Source organism: Zonotrichia albicollis, chromosome 31 (assembly GCF_047830755.1).
Source record: "Zonotrichia albicollis isolate bZonAlb1 chromosome 31, bZonAlb1.hap1, whole genome shotgun sequence".
In the NCBI taxonomy this organism is placed as follows: domain Eukaryota; kingdom Metazoa; phylum Chordata; class Aves; order Passeriformes; family Passerellidae; genus Zonotrichia; species Zonotrichia albicollis.
In genome coordinates, this window is record NC_133849.1 from 3,944,231 (window position 1) to 3,962,961 (window position 18,731).

General features: G+C 54.8%; 1 protein-coding gene and 1 pseudogene across 1 annotated transcript; one reads left to right on the forward strand and one right to left on the reverse strand.

The window, feature by feature from the left end:
• LOC141725778 (uncharacterized) overlaps positions 1–18,731 on the reverse strand; it is a 349,911-nt pseudogene that overhangs the window by 110,956 nt on the left and 220,224 nt on the right.
• Positions 1,477–14,489, forward strand: LOC141725746 (DLA class II histocompatibility antigen, DR-1 beta chain-like). Its single transcript, XM_074529779.1, has 8 exons — positions 1,477–1,561; positions 2,036–2,305; positions 2,994–3,278; positions 3,649–3,755; positions 5,180–5,260; positions 6,170–6,279; positions 10,228–10,447; positions 14,298–14,489. Exons 1-8 carry the CDS (start codon positions 1,477–1,479, stop codon positions 14,487–14,489), a joined length of 1,350 nt encoding a protein of 449 aa, XP_074385880.1.

The window sequence follows — 18,731 nt, forward strand, 5'->3', positions numbered from 1 at the left end:
GGGAGAAGGGACCCCATGGACCCCCAAAAGCCCCTGGATCATCCCTAAGCAGGACGCCGGAGAATGGAGAACCCCTGGAGCCATTGGACCCCCATGATCCCAAGGAAAGGAAACTTCTGGAACCCCAAAAGTGGAGAGATGAGCAATAGGGAACTCCTGGGAGAGTTTTTTCGGGCTAAATCTTGATGTGAGGAGATTTTCATGGACACAAGACTCCTGCTGAGTTCTAGAGATGGACCTGGCCTGGAGGAGCCTCTACTCCAAGGCGCTCCCACCTTGGTTTCCCCCAAACCAGGGTTTGTCATTCCCAAGCTGTGGCCAGATGGAGGAGGAGGAAAAGCCCCAGAGATCCCTCACGAGGAGGGGCTGCAAACCCAGCCCAGGGAGGGGTGAGGAGGAAAGAGCCCCCCTGAGCCAGGAAGGCGGCCGGAGATGCAGCCAGAGCTCAGAGCTGGTGGAGAAGCCTCATGGCAGGGAGAAGCCCCACAAATGCTTGGAATGTGGGAAGGGTTTCAGCTCCAGCTCCAGCCTGATGGAACACCTGAACATCCACACTGGGGAGAGGCCCTGGGAGTGTGGGGAATGTGGGAAGAGCTTCAGTGGGACCTCCGACCTCAGCAAGCACCACAAGATCCACACTGGGGAAGGGCCCTTGAAATTCTTGGTGTGTCAGAAGAGCTTCAGGTGGGATTCAGAGATCGTCACTCACCAGCACTTCCACACCAGGGAGAGGCCCTGCAAGTGTCCCGAGTGTGGGAAGAGCTTCGTGCGCTGCTCCAGCTCCATCCCCCATGGGAGGATCCGCGCTGATTGATCCCCAGTGACCCCCGTTGGGCAAAGCCCTGGTGACCCCTGTTCTGGGTGATCTGTGTTGGGTAGGGGGAAGGTGTTGGAGAGATTTCTTCCCCTCCTCCTTGTGCTGCTGATTCTGTTGGTAATAAATTCCCTCCGTGTTCCCAGGCCGGGTCTGTTGTGCCCGTGTGGGATTTGCTGAGGCATCTCCCCCGGTCCTTGTCCCCACGCAGGAACCCTCGGCTCCATTTTCTGTCCCTGTGCGGCTGCGGGGCCAGGGACAGAGCGGCTCTGGGGGTGCCTGGCATCGGGCCAGGGACACCGCTCACCACGGGCAGCCCTGAGATGCCGCGCACCTGGGCACGCATTGCTGGGCTCACCTGAGCTCCCACCTGCCCAGCGCCCCAAGGTTCCCCCTCGCCAAAAAAACCCCAGCCCGGGGCTGCAGCGTCCCGGAAACGCCTCAGCCAATGGGAGCGCAGGCAGGAGGCTGCTTAGCTAATGAGAGCTCTGAACGTTGGATTGCCTCATCGGTTGCCGGGCAGAGCCCGTGGCCGATCGCTCCCCAGAAGCTGCGGCAGCCAATGAGAGCGCGCGGCGCTGCCGAGCCCGCCCTGCTCCGGACTGGCGCTCCCAGCGCAGCGCGGCTGCTTTGGGGCTGCTGCTCCCTGCCCGGCCCCGGCCATGGGGCGAGGGGCGGCAGCTGGGGCCCTGCTGGTGGCACTGGTGGTGCTGGGAGCCCCCCCGGCTGCGGGCGCGGAGCTCTCGGGTGAGCGGGGGGCGGGAGGCGCTGGGACGGGGGGGAGAAGGGGGAAAAGGGGGCAAAGGGGGGAGCCTGGAATGGAGGGGGAGGAGGAGGGGACCCCCTAAGGGAGACCGGGAGGGCCTGAGGTGTGGGGGGAGGAGAGGGAGCTGTGGGAGAGGGTGGGGAAGGGGCAAAAGCGGAGGTGGGACACCATATCTGAGCGGGACGGGGCTGGGGATTGGGAAATTTGTGGGAAAATCGGGAAATGGGACCCCAAAATTGATTTGGGGGGCGGCCGGAGGTGGGAGGGGAGAGGATGTGGAAGAGGAAATGGGGGAAGGGCGGCAAAGAGGAAGCGGCAGCGCGGGCAGGAGGGTCCCATGGCGGCCGAGGGGCGCAGGTAGTGCGGAGTGGGGATCCGGGGTGGGCCCGGAGCTCTGGGGATGCTGGGAGAGGGTGGTGGGTTGGCACCCCCTGACCTGTGTCCTGCACACTCAGGGGTGTTCCAGAGGATGACAAAGTCCGAGTGTTACTTCATTAACGGCACGGAGAAGGTGAAGTACGTCCAGAGATCCATCTACAACCGGGATCAGTTCATAATGTTCGACAGCGACGTGGGGCACTTTGTGGGGTTCACCCGCTATGGGGAGAAGTTGGCCAAGCGCTGGAACAGCAACGCGGTATTCATGGAGGACAGACGGACTGCGGTTGACTGGTTCTGCCGGTGCTGGTACAAGAATTTTACCCCGTTCATCACGGAGCGCCGAGGTGAGCACGAGGGAGAGTGCGTCCCCTCGGGGCCTGCCCTGCCAGTAACCCTGGAGCCCCTCAAAATCTCCCTGGGCATCGGCCCAGAGCCCTCAGCCCTCCTTGTGCCGACCCCCGGGGTCTCCAGAACCTCCCAGTCCCTGCCGGTGTCCCCCCGCGCGTCCATTTCAGCGACCCGTAAAGTTGACGCTTTGCAACCAATGAGATCGTATCATGTTCATGACTCATCAGTTGCCAGGCAGACCCGCAGCACGGAGTGCCTCGCGCCGGACTCGGCCTCCCAGTGCCGCGCACTTTATTCCTAGTTCCTCCCAGTGCCACCAAGATCCCTCCCAGTGCCATTCCAGTCCCTCCAAGACCATGCCCAGTTCCTCCCCAGTCTCTCCCAGTCCATTCCCAGTCTCTTCCCAGTTCATTCACAGTTCACTCTTAGAACTCCACCCTCTCTCCCAGTTCCCCCATTCCTTCCCATCTCTCTGTGTCACCCAACTCCCTCCCAGTCTCTCCCACTCCCTCCGAGCACATTCCCAATCCATCCGAGCCCATCCACAGTCCCTCCCACCACATTCCCCAATCCATTCCCTGTCACTCCGAGTCCATTTCAGTCCATTCCCAGCCCTCCCTTCTCTCTCCCAGTGCCCCCCAGCTGATCCCAGTGTGTCCCCGCTCTCTCTCTCTGCTCTCCCAGTGCCCCCCAGTGTGTCCATCTCGCTGGTTCCCCCCTCGAGCTCCCAGCCCGGCCCCGGCCGCCTGCTCTGCTCCGTGATGGATTTCTACCCTGCTGCCATCCAGGTGAGGTGGTTCCAGGGCCAGCAGGAGCTCTCGGAGCACGTGGTGGCCACCGACGTGGTTCCCAACGGGGACTGGACCTACCAGCTGCTGGTGCTGCTGGAAATCCCCCCCCGGCGCGGGCTCAGCTACAGCTGCCAGGTGGAGCACGTCAGCCTGGAGCAGCCCCTGAGGCGGCACTGGGGTACGGGGGAGCCCCTGGGGGCGCTGGCGGAGCCACTGGGCTGTGCTGGGAGGCACTGGGAGGGAGCTGGAGAGAGCCAGGCTGGAGCTGGGAGAGGGGCTGGGGGCTGGACAAGGGCTGGGCAGGGATTTGGGGGATGCTGGGGAGGGTGGGATGGGGCTGGGGGGGTCCTGGTGGGCACTGGGAGGGAGTCTGGGGGCACTGGGTGTGCCTGGGAGGGAGTTTGGGGGCGCTGGGTGCAAAGGGTAGGGGGTTTGGAGGATGCTGGATGCGACTGGGAGGGACTGGAATGAGCCTGGAGGGGGCGCTGGGAGAGGCTCGCGGTTTCGGTGAGAGGTTTTGGGGGTGCTGAGCCCTGCGGACCCCCCAGAGATGCCGCCGGACGCCGCCCGCATCAAGATATTGATGGGGATTGGGGGCTTCGTCTTGGGCTCGGTCTTCCTGGCGCTGGGGCTCGGCTTCTCCCTGCGCAAGAAGGTCAGGGCGGGTGCCGGGGGTGGCGTCCCCGCCGTGGCGGAGCGTGTGCGCTCCCGCCGGGGCCCCCAGCCCGGTGTCACCCCCCTTTTCTGTGCCCACAGAGCTCCTGAGCCGGCGGCGGCCGCAGCCCTTCCCCGTGTGCTCGGGCCCGGCCGGGACCCCCCGCTCCGTCCCCGCTCCGCTGATTTTGGGGGGGTCCCGTGTCCCCCCCCAGCCCCGCTGGCGCTTTGCCCCCGCCCAGTGCCTGCTCCCAGTGCTCCCAATAAAGCTTCCCAGTTGGGCCCGGGGCCGTTTATTGGGGGGACGATGGGGAGGGGTTTGGGGGCGGACGATGGGACGGATTTGAGCAAAGGGAGGGGGACAAAGGGTGGGGGCTGGGCCCGGGGGGAGGGGTCGCTGCCCGCGGATCCCGCAGTGCCCGGTGCGGGACGAGCTCCGTGCGCTGCTCCATCTCCATTCCCCGTGGGAGGATCCACGCTGGATTATCCCGGGTGACCCCAAGGGTCAGAGCCCCCCGTGTGGGGGTCAGAACCCCCACACCTGGCTGGGGGTTCCACATCTTCCTGGCCCCCCCGTGGACACCTCTATGAAGGCCGGGGGGTCCCCGCTACTTTTCTTGTTTCTGCTCCTCTCCTCATCTCCCCCTCCTCTTCCTCCCACCTTTCCTCTCCCGGTTCCGTCGCTCCTCCCACTCCTCCTCGTTCCTCCTCCCGCCTCCTTCCCCTCTTCTCTCTCACATCCCCTGCCCCTTCCTCAATGGTTTCTTGAAGGGTCCAGTTCCATCTTCCCTTGGCTACTGCCCTGAGAGCTTTTCCAGCTGACTTCACTACTGCACTCTCAGACTGAGAGTGGGGAATCTTGGTGCTTGGTTTCCTCATTCCAGCTGCCTTTGACAGGGTTTGTTTCTGTCCTCAGCTGATTTTGGCCTCTGCGCTCAGCTCAGCCCTGAGCAGGACCAGCGCAGCTCCATGGTGGGCACTGCTCACTGGATGGCTGTTACCAGGCTTTGCAAGGGTCTTCAGGGGTGAAGAGATAGATGAGGGGCTTAACTTCATGATCAGAAGGCTGGATTTATTATTTTATGATATATAATACATTAAGACTATACTAAAAGGAATAGAGAGACAAGTTTCAGAAGCTGCTATGCTAGGAATCGAATAGGAATGAATAACAACAGAGCTTTCTCTGATCTGTCCCAGAGAAAGATTTGTCCTTGATTGGCCCTTAATTGTAAACATGGAACATGGGCCAATCACAGGTGCACCTGTTACATTTCACATCAGCAGAGCACCACTGTTTACATTCTTCTTCTGGGGCCTCAGCTTCCCAGAAGGGGGAAAAGTCCTAAAGAAAGGATTTTTCACAAAAGATGTCTGTGACAGATGGCCCCAGAAGTTGTGACCAGATCTCCTTATGGCCCCAAGGTGGACGTCTGGGCCTTTGGCACTGTGACCATCGAGATGGTGGAAGGAGAACCTCCTTACTTCAGGGAAACGGCGGCCATGGTAAGAGGCAAATTCTGCAGTGGCTGCAGAGGCCTGTGAGCACAGGGGGACCCTGCACTGGGAGCAGCAGCTGGAGGTTTCTGCACATGGGAAGGGAATTCCCAGAGCACTCCAGCCTCAGCACAGACGAAGATTCTGCAATCTCTAGCAACAATTTTCTTTGGGATTTATGTTGTTGCCGCTCTTCTGGCTGTGAGGATGACCGGAAAATGTGAAGCAAGTGCATCAGGTCTAATGTTACCTTGCAAGAAAACCCCACACCAACCCCACATCCCAGCCCCAAACCCAACAAGTTTTCTGCAGAAGTTTCTAAAATGGTTTTGTGAGATGATTTCCCCCCTGATTCTTCTCACTGGGAAACTTGTTGAAAACATAAAGATGATTGTTTAACATTCCCATAGTCCAAAGTATTTCTTTCCTAGTCCAAGCTACTTTCTCTGTGTCACCAAGCCTGAGCTTTCAGCATCACAAACCTCTTGTTTCTTGCCTGGCAGTTTGTGGGATGGGGCATCAGGAATGCATTTACTTGAGTGTCAGTGGCACTGCTGAGATGCACTTGATGTAAGAATCCTCTGAAATAACACAGGCAGACCACACTGACTCTGGAAAATGGCCTGTAAAGCTGGTGCCCACATTTGGAGAAGCAAAATGTGTTATTTCTGATGAAGGTTCCTACTGACAGAGTCAGCCAATGCAACTGGCTCTCAAGGCGAGATCATTTGGATGTTGCAGTGGCTGTGGCAGCCCCAGGGTTTGGGTTTTTTGGCTGGCATAGCAAAATGAGCTGTGAGCAGCATCTGTGGCAGGGAGGAAAGTGCCCCTGGAGCTGGGGCTGAGGCCCCGGGGTGGATGTGAGCCCGTGTGGGTGTGAAGGGAGCTGGCAGAGCGCTGAGTTTGCTTTCCCTGCAGGCTCGCGCTCTGATCCGGCAGAACGGGAGCCCGCAGCTGCAGCAGCCCCGGCGCCTGTCGGCTCTGCTGCGGGACTGCCTCGAGTGCAGCCTGGAGCCGGACGAGGAGCGGCGCTGGGCTGCCCAGGAGCTGCTGCAGCTGAGGGCCAGGGGCTGCAGGGGAAGCAGCAGCGCCAGGGAGGGCTTTTCTTGTGGGGGCCCCTGCGACAGTCTCCAGTCTGGCTGCGTTCCACACGCAGAGCAAGCAGAATCCTCGCCTGCTGTGGCTTGGCAGGCTCCTTTGGAGCTCATCTGGGCCTGGTGCCCCACAGCGAGCAGGGACATCTTCAAGCAGCTCAGGGGGCCCAGAGCCCTGCCTGACCTGAGCTTGGATGTTTCCAGGGAGGAGGCACCTCCCACATCTCTGGGCACCTTCTGTCAGTGTTTCCCCACTCTGCTGGCTAAAAAATTCTTCCTTAGATCTAATCTGAGCCTGCTTCCCTCTCCTGAGTTTCAAACCATTTCCCTTTGTCCTGTTGCAACAGAGCCTGGGAGGAACTTGACTCTCTGGAAAGTAACAGTTCATTTCTTTCCTTTTTATCCTTTGGGCAGCCCCCATTTTTATCATCAGCCAAGCCTCTCTCCTGACCCCTCTGATCACTGCAGCGAAGCAACTGAGGGAGCAGTGGAGGAGATGAAGCCCTTGAGGACAGCTTTCAGTTCCAGTAGTTAGGACAACTAGTTAGTTATGGTAGTTAGCACTGGTGGTTTATGGTAGTTAGGACAGCCTGTTTGTTATGGCAGTTTTTTGAATAAAAACTCTCTTAACCCTCAACTGCCTTGCCGTGTCCCTTCCTCCTCCCGCTGTGCCTCAGCTGCCCGGAGCAATGTGAGGGGAGAGCGGGCCCAGCCTGGCCCAGAGCTGAGCCCCAGCAGAGCCCTGGCAGAGCCCAGAGCAGCCTCGGCACCTGCAGAGTCAGCCTGGAAGGAGGCGCTTGGAGCCTTCTCGGCTGCACCCGGCTCTTGGTTACAAACTGGGTGTGCTGGAAAATGCCAGCGGCTCTGCACGAGGGCAGAAGGGGCCCGGGGAAGGCCCAAGTGCTCCATGCAAGGGAAAAACCTGCCCTGGGTTTGTTATAAATAACTGGGTAGTGTTGGCTTTTGGGATTATGTATTGACTTCTGCAAAATATGCTTAATCACAACAATTTTGATAGAGTGCAGTTTGTAATCACTTTTAACTTCTTTTGCTCTAGTAAAATTTGTCAGTTTTTTGTGGCCAATGCCCTGGCCCCTGTGTAGCTCATATCCTCAGAACATCATTTCTGGATGATATTTGAGTTTGTGGACAGTGTGAAAAACATACATTATCGTTTTGGCTTTGGAGAATATTAAAGTGGATGCCATGTGTTGTGCATTAGAATGTTAACTTTTGCAGAAGTAGCTGTAGTTGTGAAATAATAATTAATGCTTTTATTTTTGTAAATAACTGACAATAACACTTCAGAGATTTTTGTGAAATAGCTGATGTTCATTTCAAGTACTTGTGGAAATAGCTAAAACCCTCTATATGGTCAGACAACATTTAAGGAAGGGATGTGATGAGGACCCCTGCCCCTGACCCTTCCACTGTCAATAACTGTCACCCGCTGAAACCACAGAACAGGGGCCCTTGTGAGGGAGTGACACACAACCCTCAAAACAGCAATCCACGATTCCTGTACGTGCTCTAACACGGTGAGTTGGGGGTCAAACCAACCTAAAGAATTTCTGGAACATGTAAACAAGTTCAAAGAAATGTTTGAATGTGTATAATCATTATGAGTATGTATTTGAACAACACAATGGAGAAACTGGACAAGAAGAGTTGCTGTGGTTAACCGGTGTGCCTCTGGCCATCGCCAAGCACCCAGCGCTGTTACTGATTTGTCCCTTATTATTCCTTATTAAACTTTCAAAAATTGTAAAGAGTGAGGCTCCTTTGTCACAATACCCAATATGCTCACCCCTTGATCTTCCCCTAAAGCCAGGATTTGTCAATCCTAAACTTTGTCTGGATGGAGGAGAAGGATGCTGTGAGGAAAAGGAAGATGCACTGGTGTGGAGGCCCATGGGAGTCTCAATCTCCCACCCTTGGGGGACTGGTCTCCAATAAGAAGAATAAATTTCAGGGTTATGGTGAGAAGCTTGCTTCTCCCATAGACCTTTGCAAGTAAATGCTGATTTCTGGGAAGTTATGTTACTCCATTGGCCCATTGGCCTAATTACCCTAGTTCACCCCCTGTTACCCATTTCTGGTTAGTCCTTAGAATGTTCTCCCTCTCTGTCCATCCATTGGCCCTAATTTACTGCATTCCTCTGCCCCTGTTTCCCCATTAGCCGACCCGACCCTTAACCCCTCCTTTGCACCATTTTCCCCCATATCCATTGGACCCTGACCCTCAGCTCCACCCTCACTACCCCATGTAAAAACCCCCTGTGCCCTCAGCTTGCACCCTGTCTTTGTCCCTGGGCCCTGCTCAGCTGTGTCCCCTGTTCCTGTACCAATAAACCCAGTTTGCTGCAGATCATACCCAGACCCATCCTGCCAACTTTGTCAGCTTTATAAAGCAGCCGTGAGCTTCGGGCTCCGGAGTGCCGGACGCTCCAAGGGCCTGGGCAGCGCCAGGACGCTCCAGGCTGGGACAGCCAGGCAGGGCAGGAGGAATCACTGCCCCTTTCCCCTCTCTGCTGCTCCATCTCCCAGCCCAGCATCGCTGCAGGACAGCCTCACTGAAAACGCCATCCTGCCAGGGATGGACTGGGGGGATCTCCTTCCCCTTCCCTCTGCCATGGAGGCAAATCCCATCTGCTCCTTGTCCACCCTCCTTCCTCTCCTCATTCTATCCTTCATCCATCCACGTTCCTTTCCCATCTCTTTCTCCCTTGTTCCTTCTTCTTCCTTCCTCTCCTCCTGCCTTTTCCTTTTCCCTTCTCCCTGTCTCTTCCTCTCCTTGTCCTTCCTCCCCCAGGCACTGAGCTGCGGACAGAGACCAGGGAGAACAAATCCCTGCCACAGAACCTCGTGGAAGAGGCCATTTGGAATGGCTGCACGGCGCAGGAATCCAGTGGGGAGGAAAAGCGCCAGAGATCCCACACGAGGAGGGGCTGCAAACCCAGCCTGGGGATCTGTGAGGAGTTAAAACCCTCCCTGTGATGGGAAGGGTGTGGGGAATGTGAGAAGAGCTTCAGACAGAGCTCAGCCTATTCCTGGCGCCTCCAAAATTGGCGGTGCCAGATGCAGAGATCCAAGGGGCTGCAGAGATCCCCCTGCAGATCCACGAGGATGCAGAGATCCCCCTGCAGATCCATGGGACTGCAGAGATCCCCCTGCAGATCCACGGGCCTGCAGAGATCCCCCTGCAGTCCCTGGAGCAGCCACGCTGAGCACTGCGATGCCTGAGAGGAGGCTGTGATCCCGTGGCCAGAGGGCCCCGCTGGAGCAGCCTGTCCTGGCAGGACTGACCCCGGGGCACGCTGACCCACGCTGCAGCACTTGGAGGGGGCTGTGCCCCATGGGATGGACTCAGCTTGAAGTTCCTGGAGAAGTCTCTGGTGGGAGAGAGCCCAGGGTGCAGCAGGGGAACGACTCCTGTCCCTGAGCAGAGGGAGAAGCCCCGGGGCATGAACTGAGCCCGGCCCCATTCCCTGCCTGCGGCACTGCCGGGGTAGAAGGTGCAGCTGGAAGGAGGGAGGCGTGGGGGAAACCTAGATTTAAGGCTCTTCACTTACTCCTCATTATCCTGCTCTGAGTTTTTGGGGTTTTCTGTCATAAAACTCTCCCATCCCCCACTCATTCACAGAGGTTTGGGGCGGTTTTCCCTTTTTGGGGGAAATCAAAGTGATGCACTGATGCTCCTAATTAGGGGTAGGAGAAGTGAGGGTCCAGGGCTTCCCGCTGAGCCGGAGCCACCGGAGCCGCAGTGGCAAGAAAGCCATGGCGGGAGCTGCGGAGAAGTTTGTTTGTGTTTCCAGCTCAATCCCCCTCGGGCCCAGGCCCGTTGCAGGGCTGTTCCTCAGCTCCGGCTCTGCCCTCACGCAGCCCGGGGGGCCCCGAGAGCGTGGGGCTGGGTTGTGCCGTGTGCAGAGCCCGCCCCTGGCTGCGATTGGGCTATGGTGCCGTCAGTCGTGGTTGTGGCGCACTGATTGGTGGAAGCGGGGCGGAGCAGGGCCCCAGTGGCGGGCTGAGGGCGGCTGTGGCTGGCCAGCGGCGCCATTGTCGTGTGTGCGGGCCCGCGAGTGGCGGCGGTGGCTCGAGTGCGGTGAGGCGGCGGCGGAGCTCGGAGGCGGCCGCAGCGCGGGTGGGAGCCGCGCTGGGTTGTGCGGGGGCTCGGGGCTGGCTGCGGGCCTCGGGGGTGGCAGGGGCCTTGGGCGGGTTCGTTGTGCCGTGTCCGGCCCGTGTTGTCACTGGCGTGAGGGCGCTGCGGGAGCGGCTGCCCGCGGTCTCCTTGCGGCTGCTGCCTTGGCAGGAGCCGCTGCTGGAGCAGCGCTGGCTCGGCCCGGTTGCTGTGGCTGGGACAGAGGGGGCTGCCCCATGCCTGGGGCTGTGCGGGGAAATTGCCGTGGCCGGAGGTTTCTGTGCGCAGAGGAGACAGAGGAGTCCTGTAAAAGTGACTTTATTGTTGGGCAGAGGGAGAGGCCGTGGGGCATTTGCCGTGCGCTCTCTGCCATTGTTGTAGTTAGCAGCCTCTTTTTGATCCTCATTTTTCCGGCCTCATCTCCCTCTCCCTTTGCCGACTGGCTGAAGTATTTGGAAGGTTCAGACTTCCCAACTGCATGTCCTTGTTAATGTTCACCCCCACTTTTGTATAGCAGCCGATATTCATGGCTCTGTTAAGTTTTTATTTTTTTCGTAATTCAGGAATTTAGCGGGTCTTTCTGTGAGCAAAATCCATGTTAATTAGTAACATTTATTGAAGCTGGTAGTTTCACGCGTTACTTCCTTATCTACTAGTCCCTGGCCCCTCGCTCAGCTGCTGAATGAGCTGCACTCTCAAGGTGTGGAGCACGGTAAAAAGATGAGAGTTGCTGCAGCACATCAGAGGAGAAACAGCATTCGTTTAACCCATGGTCTGCCAGGGAGCCACAAAACCATGACCCATTCCCATCCTTCTCCCGTTTGGACCAATACATGAGATGCTTTTTTGTTTCTGGTGTTGTTTTTTTTTTTCACCACTTTTCCTTTGTTATCTCTTTGCCAACAGCAGTTTGAGTAATTTAATTTTCCACAAATTCCTCTTTTTTTTGCTAACAGATGATCTGATCCCATCCCATGGTGCAGTGTTGTGTTCCTCATTTCAGTGGATTGGTCAGCAGGAAGGTCACGAGCTGGAGCTGTCTGGTTGGTTATTCCGAGGACAGCTTGTAATCTAATGATGCCATTGAAATGAGAAATGGGTTCTGTGGCTCCTAGTATGAATTGGTTCGGATTCCCAGGGCATGGTGCATGGTGTTGTAGGATTTGTTCTGGTAGCCTTTCAGGTTTTCCCCATTTTTGGCCACTCTCTCCTGCCAGGGCTGCAGCAGTGGCAGCAAGGCTTGGCCCCAGTGGCTGGAGATGGCAGAGGAGGGTGGCCAGGATTGCAGAGGATTCCAGGCGAGGATCTGTGGGCAGGCGCAGGGGCTTGGCCCGCTGTGGAGCCCTGGCTGCTGCTGTGTTGCCTTCAGGGCAGGCTCAGGGGCGGCCTCCCGTCCTCCTGCTGCAGGCGGGAAGTGCAAATCTCCGGGGCTTCAGAGCCCTTGAGGCCAGGCTGAGGTGTCTTCCCCTATGGAGCTGTGCTGGCGGCTGTTTCTGGCCTCAGGGACACTTGGCATGGGCCCCTTGGCCACCAGTGGTGCTGCTTTGCACTCCTTGGGCAGGAGCCGATGTCCTGGCTGGGTGTTGGCAGCAGCAGAGTGCCAGGGCAGGCTGTGTGCCAGCCTAGCTTGCTGTGGGAGAATGTGCCTTGATATCTGCTCCAGTGGTTGCTGAAGCAGTGAGAATTGCTTTTGCCCCCCTGTTAGGTGCCATGGTGTCAGCAGAAGATATTGAAGCCTTCCTGCTCAGGGCATTTCAGTGCCAGGCTCTCACAGGCACCCAGAGCTGCGCGGGTTGAGCTGAGCATGGGGCGGTGACCTGCGCTGTGTCTGATTGCCCTTCCTTAATAACAGCCTGTCTTGTAGCTCTTTTCCCTTCTGCTGCCCTTGCAGAGCCATCCACAAACACATTTTCTCCCTCAGGCCAGGGAATGTCCCATCATCAATCTGTCCCAGCCTCGGTCTGGAGCTGTGTCCCGTGAGTGCAGTCCTGGGTTCCTTGCCAGCCCCTCTCCAGGCTGTTCAAACAGAAGGCTGGGTTAAACCCTTGCCCTGTCCTCAGTTCTGAATCCTCCTCTGCCATTGAACAAGTTTCATACTGTAATAATCGAGCCCTGCTCATCCATTTAGAGGCTTTTATTTGTCAGAGCTTTAACTTGATGCCAGACTTGAACTATAGGATATCCTCTGTAGGGTTAAATATTTTAGCACAAGAATTCCTCTGGAAAGACCCTGTTTAGCATCCACCTATAATTCAAATTTTTTTACCCTGTCTGGAAGGCCCAGGCCAGCAGCCTCAGTTAATCTTCATTTTAACACTTGAAAATTCTGTGTTTCCTCCTTGTGTCCATCCATAAAGTTTGTTGAGTGGCAGGATAGGAGTGTTGTAGGGAGACATCCTTGGCTCCAAAAGCCCTGCCTTTAACAGGGACTCAATACCAGGCTGTGAGCCCTTCCTTCCCTCTCTTGGAACAGGGTATTGCTTGTCCTGGTTACTTTAAAGTAATTTGTATAGGCTCCATATCTAATTTTCCCTCTTTCCCTGAGGCTGCCCACTCTGCTGGATTCACTTCATCGTAGGCCTTGCCAGACATTTGACTCAGAGATGCAACTGAACTGGCCTATGTATCACTTTATATAATATTAATTTGCATCTGTGTTTAGTGATCAAATCCCTTCCTAGTAAATTATAATCACAATTAGGAGCAAATAAAACTTCATGCATTTCAAGCCCATCTCCCACATCTGCTAACACTATTTAAATAAAACCACACATCTTTCCCACTTATCCCCTGAATAATGAAAGACATTTTTGCCATTTTTCCCTCCTTGGGGTCTGAGATTCAGAGTGGATTGAGAGGCCCCTGTGTCCATCAGGAAATGCCTCCTCTCACTGCAGACCCACCCTGAATGTTCTCAAGGGCTGCAGTGTGGAGGGTCCCTGGTGTGATGGGAGCTGTGACAGCCCTGGCAATCCATGTCCATCAAGGGGTGGACTTGCTGGTGCTGAGGGTGCTGCTGTCTGTGCTTGCAGTGTCCTTGTGCCCTGCAGCTGGAGCCCTGGTTCCTTGCCAGGGGCTGTTTGGGTGGGCTCTCCCCTGCCGAGGAGGGCAATGCCTCTGCCAGGTGCCTGTGGCCGAGCTGTGCCCTGGGTGCTGGGGCCCCCTTGGGCCCTGGGGTTGATCCCTCAGGGGCTGTAGGAACTGTGCCCTGGCCTTTGCCTTCAGCTTGGCCTTTTGCTGCTCCCTTCTTGCACTCACCTGCTGTGCCTTTGTGCCCAAGTGCTGCAGGGCCTTCTTGTGCCCCTCCTGCAGCCCCCTCAGTGCCTGTGGGTGCTTGTCTTGCTTTACAAGAGAGGTGTCTGCTCGGGAAGGCAGAAAAAGCCTCTCTTGGAATGGAGAATGCAAACCTCCTCCCTCTTAATTTTTAGACTAGTGAAATGAAGGGGCTCTCAGGCAAAGATATGGGAATAGGAATACCAGTTCTTTACTAGTGTGTATAATAAAGCAAACAAACACCAACAGCTGCGGCACTGACAGCAAACAGAGCCCGGAGCCAGTCCCGGCCTTTGGGCTGCGGCGCTTTCCCCTTGGGTGCAGTTCCGGGCACGGCCGGCAGGGGCGCTGGTGGCTCCCGCGGGGCGGGGCAGCGCATCCCTCCCATGGGAACCTCTGTGAACGGAAATAGAGCAATCCCTTCATCTAACTCTTTCACTTTTTTACCTTCTATGGCCTTTCTCCCGTGTTTTGGGAAAGAATTTGGAGAGGGCTGTCTTTTAACTGCGCTCCTAGTGTTTTGATAAGGTGCTTTCTGTAGAGAGAGAGAGTTTCCCTGAACAGCCGGAGCTGTGGTTACCAAGGGGACGTAACTCAGAGCCGGATGGGGTCAGGGGAGGATATCCCTGCCGAGGCTCGGTGGGAGTGTGGGCAGGGTCTGCTGCCGGAATCGGCAGAGGGGGATGTTCCCGTGGAGGCCGAGGCGGAGCGTGGGCAGCCCCCAGATGGCTGATGGCGGCTGATCCGGCAGCTGCCGGCAGAGCAAAGGCAGGTGGGAGAGCCCGGCAGCAGCGGCGGTGCCCAGCGCAGGTGGCACGGGCAGGGCAGGCGGGGATGGGATGGCTGGGACCCCCCCTGGGTGCGGTGGGCACGGTGAGCTCGGAGCAGGCGGCAGGACAGAGCAACCCCCATCTTGCCCAGCATGGGCGGCAGAGCGGCCGCGGGCCAGGCAGTGGGAGCAGGGCACACAAATTGAGCGAGAGCGCCGGGGCAGGTGGAGCTGCCCTGGGCAGTGAGGCCGCACCTGGGATGGAAAGCGGGGCAGGCGGAGCTGAGGCGGGCAGCGAGCCGGGACCCGGGACAGGCGCCTGGGCCGCGAACGGAGGGGGCAAGAGCTGCAGAGGATCCCACTCTCTTTCTGAGTTTTCCTCTTGTTCCCTTCCCTTTCATTTCCCCTTTTTCTTTTCTTGTTTTTTTCTCTGCAGTTTCTGATACTTTAAAGAGTTGTATTCTCCTAAAATCTCCTGTCTAACATTTAGCCTATTCTCTTTCTTCTAGATTAAATGGGTTTTTTTGACAAATAAATCCAGAACCTAAAAAACCTAAACTTCTTCTTGGATACTTTGAAATGTCCAACGAGCTAACTCACGGCCTCCTAATGTTGTTTTTCTCATCACATTTTTATTTATCCTTTCGCAAATTAAGCATCTTTCAGTTACTTTCTTTGCTACTCCAAAAATCCCAGTGCACCCACAGTTTCTTAAAAAATGAGCACACAAAGCTTGAGTACCCCAGTGGGTTTTCTGATGCAAGTCTTCTAATATATTCCTAGTAAGCACATTTTATTATGAAATTGTCTTCCATCAAGAAGTTTCCGTTTCTCTGATTTATCATTTTCACTTCCTATCTTGTTTAATTCTTTTCTCTTGGTTTCCCTAAACTTTGGAATTTCCAGCTTTTCCTCGTTTGGAGTTACTATTAACATAACTCTTTTATCTCCATCTTCTACTGCATCCTTAGCTTTGTGATCTGCCAAATTATTTCCTCTTATTTCTGGGGTCTTTCCCTTCTGGGGTTCCTTAACATGTACTATAGGTACCTCTTTTAGGTTATTTTAATGCCTCTGAAACCTCTAAAGTACGTTCCTCATTTACTAATCCTTTTCTTATTGAATTAAGTAATCTTTTTCCTTTCCAGTTTTTTTTCATGTATGTACTACTCTAAAGGCATACCTTGAATCAGTATATATAGTTCCTTTATTTGTGTTAAATATTCTAGTGCTCTTTTTAAAGTATATAATTCACAAGTTTGAGCTTACTAATTTAAGGTTAATTTCCCTTTTTCTGTAGTTTGCATGTTCTCCCCATCAACTACTACATACCCTGTATTTTCTCCTTTTGCAAGTAGTTGTATCTCTGTTAGCTATCATAACGCCCAAAGGACTTTTTTTTTTTTGCTTTTTTCCCTGTATCCAACTTACTGGTTTTCTGTCTCATTTTTCAAGATCTTATCTGTTCATCTTCTGCCTCTGTTTTTCACTTTCACTAACAACCTGAATACCACTTTTCTTTCAACTACACACACAAAAATAAAAAGCCTTTTTCTCACACTACTTTCAATACAATACACCTCCCTCCAAGGAGATATAGTGAAGCTTAAAATACACAATCTGCATTACCTATACTTTATTCGTTTACATTCACTCACTTTTATTTCCCATTCTCTTCCACACATTCATTCCCGCCCTCAGGACACAGAGTGGATCCCTGTTGACAGAGAATCGCGGGTCCCTGTGGCCCCCCCTGGCCTTGGGGTGGCCTCTGGGTCTCAGTATCTCCGGGCCTCCTGGGAGGGCCCTGACTCTGCTGCCTCCGGTGCCGTTCCCCTGTGAGGCTGATTTGTGTGTCACTCACACTCTTTAGCCACGGCCCCTCACACGCCCTGGGGACAATGGCCCGTTTGCAGGTCACCTGTACCTTATGCCACAGCCCCCTCACGCCAGGAGAACAATGGCTTATTTGTGGGTCACACACTCCTCTTTCCACAGCCCCCCTTCCAACCCACCCGGGAAGCTGAGGCTGATTTTGTGTGTGACTCACTCTAACACACAACAAGACAACAATAAGGTACCTTTTGTTATAAATGATCAAATCGAGAGCAAAACTTATAAGAAAATTTAGCAAAGATTTATTAATTTGTCTCAGAGACTGAAGTTTGGTCATCTACACTACCACAGCCAAGGATCAGCGTTGAGCCCGGGTTCGGTGCTGGGTGAACACGGATCTGACCTGCAAATGTCAGAGTCTCCCCCTGTTCACAAATGCTGCCTGACGCAGCGAGTTCTTTTACAGTTTATTCTGCTCGAGGCAGAGATGACCGAATGTTCTTTGTGTCTCTTCCCATGCATAACCTTGGCTTTACCTGTGCAGAGGTGGACAAAGACTCAATCCCGGTGTCTGATGTTGTCAGTAGACTCCGGGGAAGTCAGCATTCACATGCATCAGGGTGGGGCTGTGGATCATTGTGGTAGCTGTAATGTCGAGGCGTTAATCACTCTTGGGTGGACCTGGTGACCCGGGGAAGCCAGCGATTATCGCCCTGGAAGCTTCTGTTCTTTCATTAAAAACCCTGATGTTTATCTCAACCAAGTCCAGGAACTGGATGTATATGAATATAACACTGCTCCTGGCCAGGATGGTCAAAAGACATAATGTGGATTTTACAAATTTATACATTAATAGCATGAATTATCTCTACCATATACTACACTTTCACATCACCTATTACAAGTTTAGGTGTTTCTTGCCCGACCTGGTGCTCTTGGATATCCCTCAACCCAGCTGTGCTGCCCAACCCCAGATGCTCTTGAGCATATCCTCAATCTGGCAGAATTTTGCTCAACCGTGGATGCTCTTGGAATGTTAATTCTCAACCCAGCAGGTTTTAATTCTGGATGCTCTTGAGCACTCTGATCCCTCAGTCCAGCAGAATTTTTAGGAGCCCCTTTTGTCCAATTTCCTAGTGGATTGGGCTCGGAAACTCCTCTGCTCCCTTGCTCTGAGGGGTCCAGCCCCTCTCTGAGACCCAGTCCCAGTTACCCCGGGGGATTCTCTCACTCCTCTTCTCACTCGCTGTGTCTCTTTACTGGCTGCTTCCCTCGAGGAAAGTTGGAAACGCAGTGTGGGAGACTCCAGCACTCACTTGGCAGGTCTGGGACAACCAGCCCTCGTCTCATTCACAGCCCAGAGCAGAGAATGAGGGGAGAAGGGAGCCCGGGAGCCCAAACAGCCCCGGCATCCCGAAATGGGGAGAGCGAAGCGGGGGGAGCTTTTGGCATTGCTGGGACTGCCAGCAGCCTGGGCAGGGCGGGCACTGAGGAGAAGGGGGACCCCCAATCCAAGCGTGACCCCCAACAGCTGGGACAGGGGGGAACCCCCGAACACCAGAGGGGAGGGACCAGGGATGGGGAACTCCTGGGAGGCTTTTTCAGGGCTGAATCTGGGTGTTTAGGAGGTTTTTCTGGAGCCCAGATGGCCGGTGACTTGTAGAGATGGACTTGGGCAGAGCAACCTTCAAACTCAATGTGTGTTGGGGAAGATGAAACAAAAAAGCCTTATAAATACGATTGTCTGGCAAAAGATTTTGTGAACATAAAAAGTGTAAGGAAGATTGAAATGAAAGCAAGCTCTGAGATACCTCAGTTAGTGAATAACTGGAAAACAATGGTATGGCCCAACTGAAGGTTATCCCCTTTTGATGAAACAATTCCCTCTGCTTGCAGACAGATCCAAGGGTCAGAGCAGACCTTACTAGCTCAATAGAAGGGGTCTAAAGAGGAGTTTTTAGGGTTTAAAATGTAACACAGTATGTTGATGTAATGACTCTTACAGGCTGTATGTAAATGCTCTAGGATTTGTATCTTGTACTAGATTGGTTAGTGAGAAATAGAATATTCAACACAGAAGATTTATTGTATTGTAACGGGACCCTTACTGTCTTACGCTCTTCCCCTCTTACTCTCTTACCCTCTCACCCTCTCTACCCCTCTCTGCTCTCAGGCCTGCTCCGAGCTGTGCCTGGCAGCTCCAAGCAGGGCCCTGCACCCAGGCCCTTTGCAATAAACCGCAAGTTCCACGCCCTGGCTGCAGAGCTCTCTCGTCTCCGTCCACCCTGACCGTCCTACCCCTCTGACACTCCTACAAACACGCTCATCCCTTGTTTTCCCCAAACCAGGATTTCCCATTGCCAACTCCAG